Source organism: Bacillus rossius, chromosome 1 (genome assembly GCF_032445375.1).
Source record: "Bacillus rossius redtenbacheri isolate Brsri chromosome 1, Brsri_v3, whole genome shotgun sequence".
NCBI lineage: Eukaryota > Metazoa > Arthropoda > Insecta > Phasmatodea > Bacillidae > Bacillus > Bacillus rossius.
Window position 1 is genome coordinate 358,197,104 of NC_086330.1, and position 21,727 is coordinate 358,218,830.

Genomic DNA, 21,727 nt, shown 5'->3' on the forward strand with positions numbered 1-21,727 from the left:
ATCATTTGATTTGCAGAGCCAAATTTTAAACTATTTAATGAAATGGCTACGATAAAAATGAAAAAGACTTGAAAAAAATACTAACCCCAGCTTTTGACCTGATTTTTTAACACAAGGAATTTTATTAGAATACTGCCGATTGTTACAAATTCATTTGAACAGTTTATAGTATAAAGTTTCCTTTTGGGTTTGTAAGCTTCGGTTCGCGCCATCCGCCAGAGACGGCAACATCGCCGTCACACATTTGCGTTCCGTGCGACCTCCCGTTCCACTCACACGATCACTCCCACCCAAATGCAGTGTGCAGAGAGCTGAGATGTTACACATACGTAAAGGGAAAGTATGTATCTGATCCAGGGCCGGTGCAAGGTAAATTGGCGCCCTAGGCGAAAAACCCTAATGCCCCCTCTTCCCCAACGGACACCCCAAAAAAAATTTTCCTTGCCTCAAAATACATCACGTAAGCCTAAGATTTTGTCAACAATCAAATGTAAGCAGGCTTGTGTTTTTTTTTTTTTACTTATTACAAATCATAAACAGGTCACCGTGGACTTTAAATAATTACTTATATCAATATAAACATTCTAAACTGTTACAAAAATCCATTTTCATCTAGTTTCAATAGTCGTTAAACATATTATATCAGTTGTTTGTTATGTGTCGTGCTGCGCCGCCCCCAGCTACTTGGCGCCCTAGGCGGTTGCCTAGTTCGCCTGTATGGACGCGCCGGTCCTGGTCTTACGGTAACTCACCACGTCCACCCTCCTGGTGGCGAACATGTAGTCCCCCTTGACCTGGAACTCCTCCACGTCCTTGATCAGCAGCTGGGCGTCGCGCGGGGTCTGGAACATGGACCCCGACACCAGCACGGTGGACTCCCCCGACGGCTCCAGCCGCTGCACGGCCAGCTTGATGCCGCCGTCCGCCCCGTTGAGGCTGCCGATCCAGTAGAACGACTCCACGTACTCGTGGACCTTGTTCCACGACTGGCCAAAGTCCTTGGTGATCCAGAGCTGCGGGCACAAACAACTTCGTGAGAACCAACCAACACCGAACACCGGGCTTAAGGACTTCTTGTAACATTTCTAAGGAATTAAATTTATCAAAATTTTTAAACTGCACAAACACAGCCACCACAGGAAGTGCAAACAAATCTTAACACATCCACTTTCATGATTTTTCTGTGATATTTTTAGATAATTATATGAAATGACTGTACATTGCTAAGAAAAATTTAGATGATTTATTTTTCTCAACAAATTATTCTTTACAGACACTTGCCGACAAAAGGGAACCATATTCTAATTTTCGATAGTAATAAAACTTTTATATTTCTTTCATTAAGAACTATCAAGAAAGTGGTTTTCTACTACTATTTTTTTCAGTGAAATTAACATGCAAAACAAAATGTGTCTCTTATTCCCTTCTGTACACAAACGTGTACGTGATGAAACTAAGATTTTCCATTTTTAATTACTCAGAACGTTATTCCAGGACTTAATACTAGGGCGCCAGAGGTCATCAAGAATTAAAAACAAAATAACACAAAAAAACTTATTTTATTGTTTTAATCATAATGAGAAACCTCGAGTCATGGAAATAATAACCAAACAAACAAATATTAAATAAAGTCTATGGGATGTCGTAGATAACCTGACTCTTGAATAAAATACAAAATAAATAAAGTTCCTGAAATTGTTCACTGAGTAAAAGTTTTGGGGTTTTGCTCCGGCTTGCTCGAGCATGAAACGCCTAACCAAAAGACTTCTGGACTTGTGTACATATAGTTTGTGCTAATGTGAGTAAATTTGCCGTTAATCGCCGAAAGTCAATGTTCTACTAATTTTATAATAATCCAAAGTTTATAAAATTACAGTTCGTTTACGTTGACGGTAAAATTTACGTCAATTTTATTATATAGCGATGATGCAGACCATACCTTAACTATAGATGCTTAATGTCGTTCGTAAAATACTTCGTCACTCACGTGAATTGAATGCGATTATTCTGCATTCAATTACAGGGCGTCAATTAATATTGCCCAGTATTTTGACGTAATTTCCAGACCAATAACGCCGAAATTAGCATCGCCATGAACAAAATATTCCCAGAGGGAATACACTACCACACGCACTAAATGGCGTCATTTTCCACTCTCTTCTCTTCTCTCTTGCCGAAATTAAATTGTTAATTGAAAAGGGCCAATCACGGCCGCGACACGTTAGCGTCCTTTTTAATGAAGCCAATGAAATGTCAATATCAATCAAGCATAGGCTCGTTAAAGCTGTTCCGAACGCCGCGCGATTATTTATTTTAGCAGTTGTCATGACGACACAGCACGAGATGCGCGCGCCGCCATGCGTGGAACAAAACAAAACACTGCCGAAAGTATCGGGAAGCGGTATTAACCTCGAACGTAAAACAATAATAAACAGTTTCAGTTAGTCTGATAATACAGTAGTATTACAGTGCCGCTCCCGATATAATTTTATATTTCACTGTCCAAAAAGTTAAATTCAATTTAGATCGTAAAACTAATAACTGGAACTGGTTACTTCACAAGTTGGCAACATTGCGATGAAAGTTGAAAAACGTTATTCTCTTGCCAAACGACACTACTCTTCGTAGGCTGGACAGTCGCACTGTTGTTTGTAAACATGATCTGTCTACATATTGTAGAATATCAGTTACCTGATTAGGCGAAGCAAGGATGTAGAAGAAGGCTCACCAATCTCCATACATGGTAAGTGACAGCTGAGCAGAGAGGTCTACTGCGGTGTAAACCACAGTGCTGGGATGGCGGTTCAGCCAACAATACACTGTTGTAGGCGATCGACGTCGTGAAGACTGCTGGACCAGTGTGCTGTTCATCGATGATCGCATCACCTGATGTCACCAATGACATCACGATGGATGCTGTGGTGTCGTGCTGATGCGGACCCACCGGGTCTGCGGCGTGTTCGCTGGGGTCGTACCAACTGGTACGAGCTGCTGAGTCAAATGTCCAACACATGACTCTACATGTGCCTTGGACTACTGCTGCTGCTGCTGCTGCTGCTGCATCTACTGCTGCAGACGGTGTCGAAGGGGACCGCAACAAAACTCGTTCAGTTCGTCGGCAATCAGAAGACACACACACGTTAATCACACGTCCTATAACAGTTCTTATCACTTGCGCGATATGAATATACAGCGTCCTGTGATCGTGCCTCATGCTATCACTAACCCCTCTTCTTCTCTTGCTCCCCTACTCTAACATAAATTAAATGACTCGAGATTCCTCAAACTCATAAAATTAATAATTCATAACAACTTAATAATAAATATAAACATTAATTGAACACATAATAACTCTGTTAAATAATAAGGTAATGCATAAATAAACAGTATTTGCAACAATAACATTGCATAGTGCTTTTCAATAACAACAGGTTATTGTTTACCTTTATTGTAGGTGATGAATAAATAAAATATATTTTATGGATGTTATCAACATAATATCCTCACCTAGTAAATAATTACATTCAATTTCTTAATTGATACTTGTCAATAATATTGTGCTTTCAATAACATATTAGCATATTTAATATGCTTCTCACATGATCATATGTGAATATTTTCCTTCATCACATGTTATACAATAGCTACACTTATTTACAAGAAGAGACATTATTTGCTTCTCAGCTATGAAATAATGACAATAACCTCAAGATAAATATTATTGATTGAGTGCTAGTGTATAGTGTTTATGTTTTTAAAGCTGTTCATTAAAGACAATCTTTAAAATTCTTTATCTTTCATTTCTTCTTTTCTCAATATAAAGTGGAGTGTTTTTACATCCTATTCATAAGAGTGTGGATGAAGTTGATATCCACTTATAGTTTCGGGTGTCCTGTGGGAACCCAATTAAAGTGCATTATTAACTACTAGACGATGAAGAAGCATAGGTAGGGGCAAGGCAGTAGCCTGGATCAAACTGTAAGTACTCATACCAACAAGTGTGTTCATTTAGTAGGATATTAGTCAACCAATCTTTAAGCCATTATTTATATGTAGTATTTAGTTGTGTGTTGCCTTAGTTATACATTGTAATATGTCACATAGTGTTTGTACACATTTTATGCCAAATATTATTTAAAACTCACGTGTATATCCATTGCTAATATGGTCGAACTCGACTAATAGGGTGATAATAACTGTGTCTCAACACAGTAACTGTACACACAGTACATAATATTTGGTATGTCCTTCTAGGACAATGTACCAAACCAACGCTCAGGCAACACATATGCTCCAAGCACAAATATCAGTTGGAATAAAATCATCAACTGACAAACACCCTAATTCTTCGAATATAAATTACCATATCGAAGCAATGAGGTACCTATACACCTGGATTACCTCTATCAACTCATGAGGATATATATAATTAAATTTCCTTAGCAACATAAACAATACAATGGTTTTTAGCATAACACAAGTAATAATGGTACATATTTGGTGTTCTAATTCACCACAGGTGTTTTGTAAGGCCTAAGCTGACTCAAATTGTAATTCCCTACAATTTTTCCCGTATCAGGGTCCTGTAGAGTGTACCAGTTACATTTCTCCACAGCTACTACTTTGTAGGGACCTGAGTACAATAAAAATAGTTTCTTCGCTAGATGAGCCCACTTGTTACTAGTTGGTGCTGTACGGCGTAGAACTAAGTCTCCTACAGTGAATTTACTGATCCTGGATGCTGGCTTCCTTTTCTTCCTAAGGTCGGCTTCTCTTGTTAATTTATCTCGTACCAGTTCTTCAATTTCTTCCTGAGTTGGCCTCTCCATGTCTTGTTCCGGTTTGTCGCATTCCGGTATTAATTTCGGTGGTAACACCTCCGATCTTACTGAGCATAATTATTTTGATGCTCCTCAATTACAGCTTGAGAGTAGCTGCAATTCGCAGTCTGCTGAGGCTGCGTGACTGTGCAGTTGGGCGGAATCGGTTGCTGCCGAGCAAAATATCCACGCTGCATGGGGTACGATGTGGTTGGAGGATGGTTGATTGTAGAGAAACTCGCTGGTGATTGATTCACAGGAGCGGTGTCTGCTACGGGGGGATGCAACATATGCTGTTGCATATTGTTGGGCGGCTGACGGTTAGAGTAACTCCTGTACTCCCACCTGGGTGGCCTTCCATTTTGATCTTCAGGACGGTACTGCTTTCCCCACCACTGGTTTTGGTTGTGGGTGTAGGGTTTCTTCGGCTGGCGGTTTCCTTGCTGTTGAGGTTGGAATTCCCTCCTGTTCTTCCACTTTCCGGTCCGATACGGTCTTGCAGGCTGCCATGACGTGCAGTGGACGTTGGCCTTGCCGCCGTCGTTACCACGCTGCCAGGGTGTGTAGAGTGGTGCTGCCTTCTGATGTGCTGGCTTGAGGTCTTTCTCCACCTCACTATTGTTGTTCCTGGACAGCCGCTCCAGTCGGTCGAACGCGAGGACCTGTTCGCGGAACTCTGTGATATTGTGGAAGCTGCGCCCTGTCAAATGTACTTGGTACTTGATGGGTAGCTGGGAGGTCACCATCGCCATGAACTCAATATCACCCATCTCTGGTTCGAGGTAGCGCGTCCTCTCGAACATTTGAGACAAGTGTGTCTCCAGAGTTCGGTTCTTCTTGTTATCATACCGCTCGGTATGCAGACGTGCTCTCAATGTTCCCTGTATTTTCACATTCCAAAACTGCTGTTTGAAATGGCTTTTGAATTCTTGGTAGGAAGTGATGGTACTTTGTAATACCTCCCACCAGTAATACGCATGGTCCCTCAGTGCAGTTGCCATGCATTTCAGGCGTTCAGTATCACTTAGCCTGAACATGTCAGCGTATTCCTCGAAACGTCGAAGGAATCTCATTGGATTCTCTCCTTCATGGGCAGAGAACCTAGGCATCGCCTCTGACCATTGGCGTGCCGGGTGGTGCATCACTGCAACGGGATCCAAGGTGGTGTGTGTGTTAGCGGGGTTGGAGCGTGTGATTGGGAGCTCAGGTTGCTCAACTTGCGGTGAATCACAGCTACTGAGGATTTCATTGGCATTGGTGTTCAGGGCTGGGGCCAATGCTACATGGTGACTGGAGGTTCGAGTAAGATTGTCTACCCTCAACTGCAATACCTTCTCTTGTAGCTTGCCTACCTGCTGCTCTATGTCCATCGAAAACTCTGTCTGCCTTTTTACTAATGTGTCCACCTGCTCCCTCATGTCTGTGGTGTGATTGATTACCACATTTTCAATCATGGTCTGGCATGTGGATTGAATTTGTTCCAGGCCACAGCTGTTCTGAGCAGCTTGCTCAGCTAATTGATTTAACCTGTCATTCAGCTGGCTGGTCTGGGTATTTAACTCTGTTGCTAACCTAGTTGTAGTACTACTGCACTGCTGTTGTATTAGCTGCAACTGTGTATCAGTGTAGCTTTCGTGTTCTGCCAACCGCACAGAAATAGCAGCCACACTACTTTTTACTTCACCCATTTCACTTTTAAGGGTGCTATCTATGACTTCCAGTTGTTGTTTAATGCTATCTTTAGTGCTATTGAGATTTTCCTCCAACCTAGCATTTTGTTCCTCCATCCTAGCATTCTGTTCTTCTAGCCTAGTACTCTGTTCTTGTTGTTGTTTGTCTAATTGCTGTCGAAGATTCTCCTCTAACCTAGCACTAGTGCCCTGGAGACTCTCCTCTAACTTAGCACTCTGTTTTTCTAAACTAGCTTGTTGTTGTTTGTGGTTAGCTTTCACCTCCTGCCACATGCTCTGCAGCATGATGAGCAAGCTAGCACTTGTTTCATTACTTACTGCAGCTGGCAATGCAGGTAAGTGTGTGTGTGGTGTGGTGGTAGCTTGGGGTTGTGTCACATCCACTCTAGCCGCTCCAGCCTGTGTTACTGGGGTAACAAAATCTGTGTTAGGTACTTGGCTAGGTGATGTGGGAACAGACACATCTACAGAGTGTGTAGACTCCACACTGCTGTCCCTGGAGCTGTCCTGACTGACACGTCTACTCCTTCCCCTAGTTTCCATATTTACTTATAACTTACAACATAAGAACACAATACAAATATGCACACTATCGGCCCCACAGTTCGTGCGCCAGAAAAAAATGTTGTGTCTCTTATTCCCTTCTGTACACAAACGTGTACGTGATGAAACTAAGATTTTCCATTTTTAATTACTCAGAACGTTATTCCAGGACTTAATACTAGGGCGCCAGAGGTCATCAAGAATTAAAAACAAAATAACACAAAAAAACTTATTTTATTGTTTTAATCATAATGAGAAACCTCGAGTCATGGAAATAATAACCAAACAAACAAATATTAAATAAAGTCTATGGGATGTCGTAGATAACCTGACTCTTGAATAAAATACAAAATAAATAAAGTTCCTGAAATTGTTCACTGAGTAAAAGTTTTGGGGTTTTGCTCCGGCTTGCTCGAGCATGAAACGCCTAACCAAAAGACTTCTGGACTTGTGTACATATAGTTTGTGCTAATGTGAGTAAATTTGCCGTTAATCGCCGAAAGTCAATGTTCTACTAATTTTATAATAATCCAAAGTTTATAAAATTACAGTTCGTTTACGTTGACGGTAAAATTTACGTCAATTTTATTATATAGCGATGATGCAGACCATACCTTAACTATAGATGCTTAATGTCGTTCGTAAAATACTTCGTCACTCACGTGAATTGAATGCGATTATTCTGCATTCAATTACAGGGCGTCAATTAAAATTGCCCAGTATTTTGACGTAATTTCCAGACCAATAACGCCGAAATTAGCATCGCCATGAACAAAATATTCCCAGAGGGAATACACTACCACACGCACTAAATGGCGTCATTTTCCACTCTTTTTCTTCTCTCTTGCCGAAATTAAATTGTTAATTGAAAAGGGCCAATCACGGCCGCGACACGTTAGCGTCCTTTTTAATGAAGCCAATGAAATGTCAATATCAATCAAGCATAGGCTCGTTAAAGCTGTTCCGAACGCCGCGCGATTATTTATTTTAGCAGTTGTCATGACGACACAGCACGAGATGCGCGCGCCGCCATGCGTGGAACAAAACAAAACACTGCCGAAAGTATCGGGAAGCGGTATTAACCTCGAACGTAAAACAATAATAAACAGTTTCAGTTAGTCTGATAATACCGTAGTATTACAGTGCCGCTCCCGATATAAATTTATATTTCACTGTCCAAAAAGTTAAATTCAATTTAGATCGTTAAAACAAATAACTGGAACTGGTTACTTCACAAGTTGGCAACATTGCGATGAAAGTTGAAAAACGTTATTCTCTTGCCAAACGACACTACTCTTCGTAGGCTGGACAGTCGCACTGTTGTTTGTAAACATGATCTGTCTAAATGTTGTGGAGTATCAGTTACCTGATTAGGCGAAGCAAGGATGTAGAAGAAGGCTCACCAATCTCCATACATGGTAAGTGACAGCTGAGCAGAGAGGTCGACTGCGGTGTAAACCACAGTGCTGGGATGGCGGTTCAGCCAACAATACCCTGTTGTAGGCGATCGACGTCGTGAAGACTGCTGGACCAGTGTGCTGTTCATCGATGATCGCATCACCTGATGTCACCAATGACATCACGATGGATGCCGTGGTGTCGTGCTGATGCGGACCCACCGGGTCTGCGGCGTGTTCGCTGGGGTCGTACCAACTGGTACGAGCTGCTGAGTCAAATGTCCAACACATGACTCTACATGTGCCTTGGACTACTGCTGCTGCTGCTGCTGCAGCTGCATCTACTGCTGCAGACGGTGTCGAAGGGGACCGCAACAAAACTCGTTCAATTCGTCGGCAATCAGAAGACACACACACGTTAATCACACGTCCTATAACAGTTCTTATCACTTGCGCGATATGAATATACAGCGTCCTGTGATCGTGCCTCATGCTATCACTAACCCCTCTTCTTCTCTTGCTCCCCTACTCTAACATAAATTAAATGACTCGAGATTCCTCAAACTCATAAAATTAATAATTCATAACAACTTAATAATAAATATAAACATTAATTGAACACATAATAACTCTGTTAAATAATAAGGTAATGCATAAATAAACAGTATTTGCAACAATAACATTGCATAGTGCTTTTCAATAACAACAGGTTATTGTTTACCTTTATTGTAGGTGATGAATAAATAAAATATATTTTATGGATGTTATCAACATAATATCCTCACCTAGTAAATAATTACATTCAATTTCTTAATTGATACTTGTCAATAATATTGTGCTTTCAATAACATATTAGCATATTTAATATGCTTCTCACATATATGTGAATATTTTCCTTCATCACATGTTATACAATAGCTACACTTATTTACAAGAAGAGACATTATTTGCTTCTCAGCTATGAAATAATGACAATAACCTCAAGATAAATATTATTGATTGAGTGCTAGTGTATAGTGTTTATGTTTTTAAAGCTGTTCATTAAAGACAATCTTTAAAATTCTTTATCTTTCATTTCTTCTTTTCTCAATATAAAGTGGAGTGTTTTTACATCCTATTCATAAGAGTGTGGATGAAGTTGATATCCACTTATAGTTTCGGGTGTCCTGTGGGAACCCAATTAAAGTGCATTTTTAACTACTAGACGATGAAGAAGCATAGGTAGGGGCAAGGCAGTAGCCTGGATCAAACTGTAAGTACTCATACCAACAAGTGTGTTCATTTAGTAGGATATTAGTCAACTCATCTTTAGGCCATTAATTATATGTAGTATTTAGTTGTGTGTTGCCTTAGTTATACATTGTAATATGTCACATAGTGTTTGTACACATCTTATGCCAAATTTTATTTAAACCTCACGTGTATATCCATTGCTAATATGGTCGAACTCGACTAATAGGGTGATAATAACTGTGTCTCAACACAGTAACTGTACACACAGTACATAATATTTGGTATGTCCCTCTAGGACAATGTACCAAACCAACGCTCAGGCAACACATATGCTCCAAGCACAAATATCAGTTGGAATAAAATCATCAACTGACAAACACCCTAATTCTTCGAATATAAATTACCATATCGAAGCAATGAGGTACCTATACACCTGGATTACCTCTATCAACTCATGAGGATATATATAATTAAATTTCCTTAGCAACATAAACAATACAATGGTTTTTAGCATAACACAAGTAATAATGGTACATATTTGGTGTTCTAATTCACCACAGGTGTTTTGTAAGGCCTAAGCTGACTCAAATTGTAATTCCCTACAATTTTTCCTGTATCAGGGTCCTGTAGAGTGTAGCAGTTACATTTCTCCACAGCTACTACTTTGTAGGGACCTGAGTACAATAAAAATAGTTTCTTCGCTAGATGAGCCCACTTGTTACTAGTTGGTGCTGTACGGCGTAGAACTAAGTCTCCCACAGTGAATTTACTGATCCTGGATGCTGGCTTCCTTTTCTTCCTAAGGTCGGCTTCTCTTGTTAATTTATCTCGTACCAGTTCTTCAATTTCTTCCTGAGTTGGCCTCTCCATGTCTTGTTCTGGTTTGTCGCATTCCGGTATTAATTTCGGTGGTAACACCTCCGATCTTACTGAGCATAATTATTTTGATGCTCCTCAATTACAGCTTGAGAGTAGCTGCAATTCGCAGTCTGCTGAGGCTGCGTGACTGTGCAGTTGGGCGGAATCGGCTGCTGCCGAGCAAAATATCCTCGCTGCATGGGATACGATGTGGTTGGAGGATGGTTGAGTGTAGAGAAACTCGCTGGTGATTGATTCACAGGAGCGGTGTCTGCTACAGGGGGATGCAACATATGCTGTTGCATATTGTTGGGCGGCTGACGGTTAGAGTAACTCCTGTACTCCCACCTGGGTGGCCTTCCATTTTGATCTTCAGGACGGTAATGCTTTCCCCACCACTGGTTTTGGTTGTGGGTGTAGGGTTTCTTCGGCTGGCGGTTTCCTTGATGTTGAGGTTGTAATTCCCTCCTGGTCTTCCACATCCCTGTCCGGTACTGTTTCGCAGGCTGCCATGACGTGCAGTGGACGTTGGCCTTGCCGCCGTCGTTACCACGCTGCCAGGGTGTGTAGAGTGGTGCTGCCTTCTGATGTGCTGGCTTGAGGTCTTTCTCCACCTCACTATTGTTGTTCCTGGACAGCCGCTCCAGCCGGTCGAAAGCGAGGACCTGTTCGCGGAATTCGGTGATATTGTTGAAGCTCGCCCTGTCAAATGTACTTGGTACTTGATGGGTAGCTGGGAAGTCACCATCGCCATGAACTCAATATCACCCATCTCTGGTTCGAGGTATCGCGTCCTCTCGAACATTTGAGACAAGTGGGTCTCCAGAGTTCGGTTCTTCTTGTTATCATACCGCTCGGTATGCAGACGTGCTCTCAATGTTCCCTGTATTTTCACATTCCAAAACTGCTGTTTGAAATGGCTTTTGAATTCTTGGTAGGAAGTGATGGTACTTTGTAATACCTCCCACCAGTAATACGCATGGTCCCTCAGTGCAGTTGCCATGCATTTCAGGCGTTCAGTATCACTTAGCCTGAACATGTCAGCGTATTCCTCGAAACGTCGAAGGAATCTCATTGGATTCTCTCCTTCATGGGCAGAGAACCTAGGCATCGCCTCTGACCATTGGCGTGCCGGGTGGTGCATCACTGCAACGGGATCCAAGGTGGTGTGTGTGTTAGCGGGGTTGGAGCGTGTGATTGGGAGCTCAGGTTGCTCAACTTGCGGTGAATCGCAGCTACTGAGGATTTCATTGGCATTGATGTTCAGGGCTGGGGCCAATGCTACATGGTGACTGGAGGTTCGAGTAAGATTGTCTACCCTCAACTGCAATACCTTCTCTTGTAGCTTGCCTACCTGCTGCTCTATGTCCATCGAAAACTCTGTCTGCCTTTTTACTAATGTGTCCACCTGCTCCCTCATGTGTGTGGTGTGATTGATTACCACATTTTCAATCATGGTCTGGCATGTGGATTGAATTTGTTCCAGGCCACAGCTGTTCTGAGCAGCTTGCTCAGCTAATTGATTTAACCTGTCATTCAGCTGGCTGGTCTGGGTATTTAACTCTGTTGCTAACCTAGTTGTAGTACTACTGCACTGCTGTTGTATTAGCTGCAACTGTGTATCAGTGTAGCTTTCGTGTTCTGCCAACCGCACAGAAATAGCAGCCACACTACTTTCTACTTCACCCATTTCACTTTTAAGGGTGCTATCTATGACTTCCAGTTGTTGTTTAATGCTATCTTTAGTGCTATTGAGATTTTCCTCCAACCTAGCACTCTGTTTTTCTAAACTAGCTTGTTGTTGTTTGTGGTTAGCTTTCACCTCCTGCCACATGCTCTGCAGCATGATGAGCAAGCTAGCACTTGTTTCATTACTTACTGCAGCTGGCAATGCAGGTAAGTGTGTGTGTGGTGTGGTGGTAGCTTGGGGTTGTGTCACTACTCTAGCCGCTCCAGCCTGTGTTACTGGGGTAACAAAATCTGTGTTAGGTACTTGGCTAGGTGATGTGGGAACAGACACATCTACAGAGTGTGTAGACTCCACACTGCTGTCCCTGGAGCTGTCCTGACTGACACGTCTACTCCTTCCGCTAGTTTCCATATTTACTTATAACTTACAACATAAGAACACAATACAAATATGCACACTATCGGCCCCACAGTTCGTGCGCCAGAAAAAAAAATGTTGTGTCTCTTATTCCCTTCTGTACACAAACGTGTACGTGATGAAACTAAGATTTTCCATTTTTAATTACTCAGAACGTTATTCCAGGACTTAATACTAGGGCGCCAGAGGTCATCAAGAATTAAAAACAAAATAACACAAAAAAACTTATTTTATTGTTTTAATCATAATGAGAAACCTCGAGTCATGGAAATAATAACCAAACAAACAAATATTAAATAAAGTCTATGGGATGTCGTAGATAACCTGACTCTTGAATAAAATACAAAATAAATAAAGTTCCTGAAATTGTTCACTGAGTAAAAGTTTTGGGGTTTTGCTCCGGCTTGCTCGAGCATGAAACGCCTAACCAAAAGACTTCTGGACTTGTGTACATATAGTTTGTGCTAATGTGAGTAAATTTGCCGTTAATCGCCGAAAGTCAATGTTCTACTAATTTTATAATAATCCAAAGTTTATAAAATTACAGTTCGTTTACGTTGACGGTAAAATTTACGTCAATTTTATTATATAGCGATGATGCAGACCATACCTTAACTATAGATGCTTAATGTCGTTCATAAAATACTTCGTCACTCACGTGAATTGAATGCGATTATTCTGCATTCAATTACAGGGCGTCAATTAACATTGCCCAGTATTTTGACGTAATTTCCAGACCAATAACGCCGAAATTAGCATCGCCATGAACAAAATATTCCCAGAGGGAATACACTACCACACGCACTAAATGGCGTCATTTTCCACTCTTTTTCTTCTCTCTTGCCGAAATTAAATTGTTAATTGAAAAGGGCCAATCACGGCCGCGACACGTTAGCGTCCTTTTTAATGAAGCCAATGAAATGTCAATATCAATCAAGCATAGGCTCGTTAAAGCTGTTCCGAACGCCGCGCGATTATTTATTTTAGCAGTTGTCATGACGACACAGCACGAGATGCGCGCGCCGCCATGCGTGGAACAAAACAAAACACTGCCGAAAGTATCGGGAAGCGGTATTAACCTCGAACGTAAAACAATAATAAACAGTTTCAGTTAGTCTGATAATACCGTAGTATTACACAAATCTTAACACATCCACTTTCATGATTTTTCTGTGATATTTTTAGATAATTATATGAAATGACTGTACATTGCTAAGAAAAATTTAGATGATTTATTTTTCTCAACAAATTATTCTTTACAGACACTTGCCGACAAAAGGGAACCATATTCTAATTTTCGATAGTAATAAAACTTTTATATTTCTTTCATTAAGAACTATCAAGAAAGTGGTTTTCTACTACTATTTTTTTCAATGAAAATTAACATGCAACACAATCTTTATCTACTAATAAAGCCGAACAGCAGGAAGTCCTAACAGAACTAACAAAAATGCTTAATAGCAAACAGCAATAAACAAAATCTATGAATAAACTGCCAAGTCAATGAGGATATTTATTAAAGCCTACAAACCTTTCTTTCCAGGTCCAATGAATCGTAGGCTAAGAACGTAAACGGCTCTTCATCGTGAAACGTAATGTTCGTTGGATGAAAGCTCAGCTTAGTCCTTGTAATATTTCGCCCATAGTTTTTCGTTGTGAATATCATCTGGTTGGTTGAGTCTGTAAACACCATCTAGGAAAAAATTTTTATTACATTAACTTTTAATTCACAGATGCCACAACACCACACAAAAACTTTATACTAGAGCACATTAAAATTAACTAAAGATAACCAAAAATCACAAAAACCCTGTGAACCAATTTATCTGTTATAGAAAGGTAGAAAGGTTGGAATAAATAATAAGTTAGCATTTCGCCAGTCCATATCACTAAACTAAGTTAAAATATAATTTTTGAAAGTGTTTATAAAGTTTTTGTTAAACTAATGATATGAAAAAACTTGAACTTACTCAGGTGTACAAAAAGTATATAAGACTTTGTCTGTGAACACTGTAACACTACATGACAAGATTGTAACTAAAATTCTGTGTTAATCATAATTTGTTCTGGTTTCCAGTCAACTATCAATCAGATCTCAACTCAGTATTATTAGCAGTTTATAAAGCAAGGCATCTCATGAATATTTAACTTTTATAGTTTTATTATCAGAATAAATAAAATACACTCTTCAACACAAATATGATAGGGTTGATGCTGAAAATCAGGAATAAATCATCCATCATAGAATTCCAGAGTCTTACAACTGTGGCATTTTGTATTCATTTAATTGTACAAAAGTATGAGTGAAAAAAAAAGCCAATATAAGTATTTCCATACAGGGATAGCATTTGAATAACAGATATACAGTGAAAGGACTTTCATCAGGCATATTTAGGATCACTCACATGTCAGATTAGCGATTCTTCCAGATTATCAAACATCAATATATATTTACTGGAATACCAAAGAAAAATTACTATACAGTACAATATGGCATCTAAAACCTGTTATAATGGGCTGCTTTAAAGTAAGAAAAAACACAAATGGAACATTGGTCTTCTTCAAAAAATCATTGCGGAAATCTACCCAAGAAATACGAGATGTGAAATGTAACCAGCTAGAAAACAGGAAACACTACAGAAATGAAAACCAACAGTAACGGTAAATTCTGAGTGAGCTAAAAAAAACTTTGGAATCCACCCGTAAGACTTTTAACACTAGCAGCTTGATTGGCGCTAGTCTACAGAACACGACAAACCATGAATGGCCAGATTAAAGACATTTCACAGTAACAAGAAAACGAAGTGGTAGAAATTCCATATTTTGTATCCAAATTTATCCCGTGATCCTGACGGCATGATTGTATATACATTGATCCTGTGGTACATGATGCTTGCTGTTTTTAAATAAGTACGTCAAAAGATACTGCGCATAACAAAAACATATGATCAAACAATGAATTATGATTGTAAGTTGAATATAAAAGAACAAATTTCCAAAGGACCAGACATGATTTATTTATATTTTGATATTAGAGTTTGTTGTTGGTTTTTCACGACTTTCCATAACAAAAGTTACAATTTCCCAGGCTAATTTTTTTTAAAAATAATTAACCCATTTTGTTATTTTCTGAAAGAAATAAAGACAATCCAACCTCCTCGACCCATATAGCTGTACTGGTTTAAAAGAACCTTGCATAAGCCAATTTACAATCTGTGTAAAAATGCACTTACACCATCTGGAAAAATTAAAGTGTTCAAAGTTTGGGTGATGGCATATCGGAGCATGAAGCTTCCCTCTCAGATTACTATCGCTAAGGGAATTTCCATGAGTTTTTTTCCAAATTTTAAGGTAAATTCCCTGACTTTCCCCGAACACTTCCAACTTCCCAGACTCCCCCTGATTGCTCGGAACGTGGTCACCCTGGACACGGGATCGTGCGACCAGGCCAGAGCGATGAACGCGCACACGTGTTACTCACGTGGGCGGAGTACTTGGGGTGGGAGTGGAACTTCTCCAGCACGGCGTAGCTCCTGTTGGGGCCGACCGCGAACTTGTCCGTGAGGTTCTCGAAGGTCTGGCCGTAGTCGTAGGACACGTAGACGGAGGACGGGCGGGGCGGCTCGAACGGCCGGGGCTTCACGTCCCGCGCCAGACACACGATCACGTCGGAGCCCTCGCCCGCCCAGTGCACCAGCAGCTGCTGGTGGCTGTCGTTCAGGTGTATCAACTGTCGCGGGGGGAAAAAAAACACGCAGCATGCTACGGTCAAATTTTCAATAACACAAATCTTAAGGGACTTAATTTTGTCACTTTGCAACAATGAGGTTTGCATCAACCATACTAATATTGCAAATTTATATATTTTCTAAATCAAATTCAAATAAAGTTAATTTTTTTTCTCATTTAGTATATGCATAACAGACCGAAAAAATAGATGTGCACAATTTTGTAAAGTACCATAATGGTACTTTATTTTTACAGATTGCAAAATACTATTTTAGAATGACTACACCTATATAAAAAAAATTTTTTAAGGGTTTTAAGACAAAAGAATGAAGCAAAGGTTTAAAAACTACCTACAAAAAGACAAACCATCATTTTGGAAGAATATTTTGTTTCTAAGTTTTTTTTCACCCCCACCTACAATGAACCAAAGCAATGGCATCAATATTATTTTAGTTAAAACTTCATATTGCTTCTTTACATATTCTGAGATATTTGTATTAATCATCCTTTACTTCACCCAGTTGTTTACCATTGAAACAAAAAACAACTTTGTATTACATAATAACCATACTTTTGAGCTAAACAAAAGTAGGACTTAGCACTAAAACTCCTGTGTAATTTCTAGGGAATGTGAAGACACTTTGTATTAAATGAGAGTTATGTATTAATGAGGTTTCACTGTACATATATTATTTATATGGACAGGTCAGTCAAATCCTTACATCCTAAAAAAAAAACATCAAATCTTTGGATTTCTGAAGATTTGATATTCGAGGAAACAGATTTGAAGAACAAATATTGAAAGAAATCTAGCTAGAGGCGTACACAGGGATATATGTTCCCCCTACCTCCCACTTTTCCAAAAATCCTAAAAACTCTATCATTTCCTCATTTCCACCAACAAATGAAAAGATTTGAAAGCAAACAGTGGGCAAAGTGGTTCTATCATCCCCTCCCCAATGCCACCAAAATTAAATCCTGCATACACTCCTGATTTATGATATCTAGTCAATTCAAAAATACAACACTGATAGCTCTGAAGTACTATTACTGTTCCCCAATACAAATAGAGCTGAATTCTCAGTAAGTAATTATGTAAATAAAATTATGATGCGTATTGATTTGGGAAGTAATTTTATTATCCTCAAGACCTAGATTTGAATTTGCGGGGTAGTTTCAAGATACTCTTTGTGATTCCAATTATAGATTATGATTGAAACAATCACTAACTGTTTTACAAAATTTTATTTTAGTTTATGCTCTCGTAGACAGCGAGGACATCGAAGAGGATGGACACACAACACGGAACAGGAACAATGGGGAAAGGTTCGTCCGTGGCCAATATTCTGGAACCACACCAGGATTTCCCTCGAGTGATTTCGGGTAACCATAGAAACTGGAAATCAGGAATCGGGACTCGAACCCGGATCCTCTGGCGTGGTTCGTACCCTCCTGCGCAATAAAGAATTAAGGAGTTTTTAAGAACCCCTTAATTCATCGCCTTCACCACCTTCACCGCTATCAAGAAAATCCCTAAAGGAAAATTTTTTTTTAAATAGTTAATCCACAAAAAAATAATTTTTTTGTTTAAGTACTTCAAATCTTACAGATAAACACAACATTCCCCCCCCCCCCCTTTTCCTCCTTCTCCAATTGTCCAGTATTTTCTCTGGAAAACGTATTTAACCCAAGCCCCAACATTTATTTTGATCATAAAATTATATTTACTGTATAAGACAATAAGACAGTAAACAAAAAAAAAACATATTTTAGTTCAAAGGTGGTTTACAAAAACGTGAAAAATGAACCCAATTTTTTTTATATAGAATGTAATCACGTAACCCGAAATCACCAATAGTACTGGGCATGCATACAGAATTGTTTGCAACCAAGAACAAACAAAAAAATTTAAACACCTGATTTATCCATTACTTTCATGATGTAGGTCGTTATTAAGGAGTTCTTATAGATTCTTAGTTAAATTTAAGGACTGGAAAAATTCAGATTCATCTGGCCTTAGAGTAGAACTCAAAGTCCTACGAGAGCTCAACACTGGTTTGCTTTCCCATTGGCGTATTACTTAGTTGTTCTTGTTAATCTGCACTACCAAGTTCGCTCTCTTCTCTCCTAACTGGGCGCCATTGGCTCATGGCCACATAGGGGTCCCATCATGAACAAGTTTCAAGAGTATCAAGGTTTGTATTCTAACTTGCACACAATTGAATGTGCAAAATTTTTTTGTATTGCTAAGGATGATGTAAAGTGCCAGACGAGGTATGGACGGAGTGGGGTACATTCTGCTTTTACCTGAATTTCCATCACTTTCATACAATTACTAATATAATGCACGCTTCCAAACCACTATGTTTTCAACCATCTACAATAATATTGGTTTCTTATTTCAATTCAGCGTATTGCATTGACAAGAACGGAAGCACTATTATCTAGTTTTTTTTATAAATTCTTCATTTCACTAAAATACTGTTAAAAAAAAGAAGAAAAAACATGGTAACAGAAACTACCCATCCACATTCAGCACATTCTTAAATGCTTTTAATAAATAGACACCATTATATATTGTTTAGTTTTAGAATTGCATGGTTTATTCTGAAGCTCTGCACACAGATAGGCAGGGGGCTTAATAAGTTTAATGTTTGCTTGATTTATTTTTGTTTGCATTTTTAAGAATGCTGTAACACAAAAAAAAAATTGTAACCACTTGAACTTGCAAAAGAAAAATGTTTTATAAACAACTAAACAAAATGTTTTTTTCTTTCTTTGAAGGCTTGTTTTCTCTAAACTATCCCATATCCACTTGAACCTCTTTGCATCTGACCACCTCAATTAAAAACCAGTAGAGTAGCCTGCCAAATTCAAAGCCTCGAGTTCCAAATCTGTGGTAGTCTGGAAACATCGCCGACTTGGGCAACAGGTTCACGAGCCGGTCGGGTTGCCTAACTTGCCCACGGCCATTTGAAAATAGAATTTGTAAACAACAACAAAAAAGCGCAGGAGTTCTGCAATGTCAGACGGCATCTTGTGCGCGCATTTACTCCACATCAAATGACGTCTTCAACAGTACAACACGCAATGGAGACGAAATGTAGCATTCTGTAATTGACAAGGTTTTAGATTTACAACAAATGACAGCCTAATCTTGGGGTTCCCCTTTTTATCTATAGACAAAAAAAATGCTACGTCACACGTTCGATGCATAGCGTTTGTCAATGCACGTAACACGTTCAATAATGTCCCCACGATTGTGCCTAAGGGACATGTCTACTGGGTGCATTATCAAACATTAATAGGTATCTACCTATCGCTTAATCACCAAAAAGCAGTATGGGAATAAGAAATTGTGGCAAAGAAGGCGCATCTACAGATTGGCACAAACGCCTGAAACTTATTGATCACCTCGTTTAAGTAATAAAACTGTTTCGGAGAACTGATCGCACTTTTTTAATTCCAAAATAATAAATAAAATTAAAAATGCCCTCAACCTTCCATCAAAGATAATTTCTACAAAAAAAGAGCCTGTCATCATGCAGTAAGTACATGATAGAGCAAGTACCATTTAAAGTACTTCATGACATGTTATAGGTAAAACATGATCTCATATTACGAAGCATATATCTGACCCCTTCAAATAAGCACCTACACATATTCACGCTTACGACGTGAGCTTACTCATTAGTATAAAACTGCTGACACTGCAAAACGCACAATGACATGATGCGCTACATCAAGTGCGCATTACAAACGTCTTTGTCATCGAAATGTGCAACGAGTGTCTTAGATATTTGTTTTTAAGTTTTAACTTGTTTCTGTACTTACCTTTGAAGTAATATTCTTCTCTGTACCTGGTGGGCTAGCAAATCTTTTTAACCGACCCTGTGGTAACACATTCTCATGATGCAACACATTTCCTTCATCTTCAGGAAGTGTATAAAAGGTTGGTACATGTTGCGATTCAGTCTTGTGGACGTAAAGATGTCTTTCTAACGTTTCTCCAGGCTTCAAAAACGCACAAAACAATAATAACCACCACACAAACATCTCACCCGCAGCCATGTTAGACACTGCGTGCTACACACACGATAAACAAGTTCCGAACTGGCCAACCGAGAGAGAAAAACACTGCGGATAAGGCCAGGCTCGAGTTCAGGGTTGCCAACGGTAGTAAAAAAACTATGGTACACGTGCCATAATATTTCACTTTTCGCTATGAAAGGAAAACTACTATAGATAATGAAAATGTACTTAACATACTAATCATGGGTCTATTGTCTTAGTGCTTTAGTCGGAGTTCCTCTATTGATGCGCCAAAGGTACGATACCCGACTGGTCAATAATTTACTTTCGGGTTCGCGAACCGCGCAGAAACAAGTCGCCTATAGCCTCCGCGCTCCGCCTTCGGACTGATCACCCTGCCATCAAACGAAGTGTGTGCATGGCACTATAAAATACACTCCCCCATGTATTTAAAATAATAGATATTCTTTATTAACTTCGGAAAACTGGCTTGTTTAATACGGTGGTGTGCATTTCTGTTCAGAGTTCCAGATAATGAACAATTCATAAAGCGCACCAATAGGTGTTGCCTATAATTTAAAACATGGATTTCTGTGTGGTTTTCATAACAGCTCTGCAACAAAACATGCTGAACTTTTTTTTTGAAGCAGGTATACTAAAGAAACTGACAGAACAACATTTCGAATCAATTTGTACAGAAGTGTAGAATATGCAAGTTTGATATATCTATGCGATTTATTGACACAATATTATTAATAGTTCACAGGAAGATTATGTTATACTGTGGAAATAAGTTTTCATAGATTTTAATACCAATGTTTGTTATGACCACTATAAAAAATTAAATACCGGTTTTATATATATATATATATATATATATATATATATATAACACTTATCAGAATGTTTTATATATATATAACACTTTTCAGAATGTTGACGTAGGAAGCTGTCTACTAGGAAAAAAAAATTCACAAAACAGCAATTAATCCAAAATTGTCCTTAACTAAAGACTTCCTCGGAAGAGCATTTTTATTTTATTTTTTATTTTTTTTATTTTTTTTTCGCTATAGAGATGACATTGACAGAGTTTGCTGTATTCTCTTTGGACTTGCAGACGACCGTAGTCCTTAAAGGTGTAATGGAATGTCTACACTGGCGAAATGAACCGGCGACGTATACACGTATCGAACCCGGAACTCCGCGGTGGAAGAGTCCGGCGTGTTGGTCGCGCAACTTCCGAGACCTCCGTGCGCCACGGCCGGATCGTTTCAACATTTCAAGTGCAAAAAAAAAAACATTCTCGCAGCATAGTGA

At 39.3% G+C, this 21,727-nt stretch overlaps 1 protein-coding gene across 1 annotated transcript in view; it reads right to left on the reverse strand.

Moving 5' to 3' along the window:
• Positions 1–20,512, reverse strand: part of LOC134528287 (sortilin-related receptor-like) — a 121,888-nt gene extending 101,376 nt beyond the window's left edge. Inside the window, exons 1-4 of the mRNA XM_063361782.1 lie at positions 20,213–20,512; positions 16,131–16,379; positions 14,181–14,342; positions 753–1,013 (exon numbers count right to left, since the gene is read on the reverse strand). Coding sequence (XP_063217852.1) covers positions 753–1,013; positions 14,181–14,342; positions 16,131–16,379; positions 20,213–20,449 — 909 coding nt within the window. The 5' untranslated portion in view covers positions 20,450–20,512. The remainder of the gene's footprint in view (positions 1–752; positions 1,014–14,180; positions 14,343–16,130; positions 16,380–20,212) is intronic.
• Between the last annotated feature and the right edge of the window lie 1,215 nt (positions 20,513–21,727).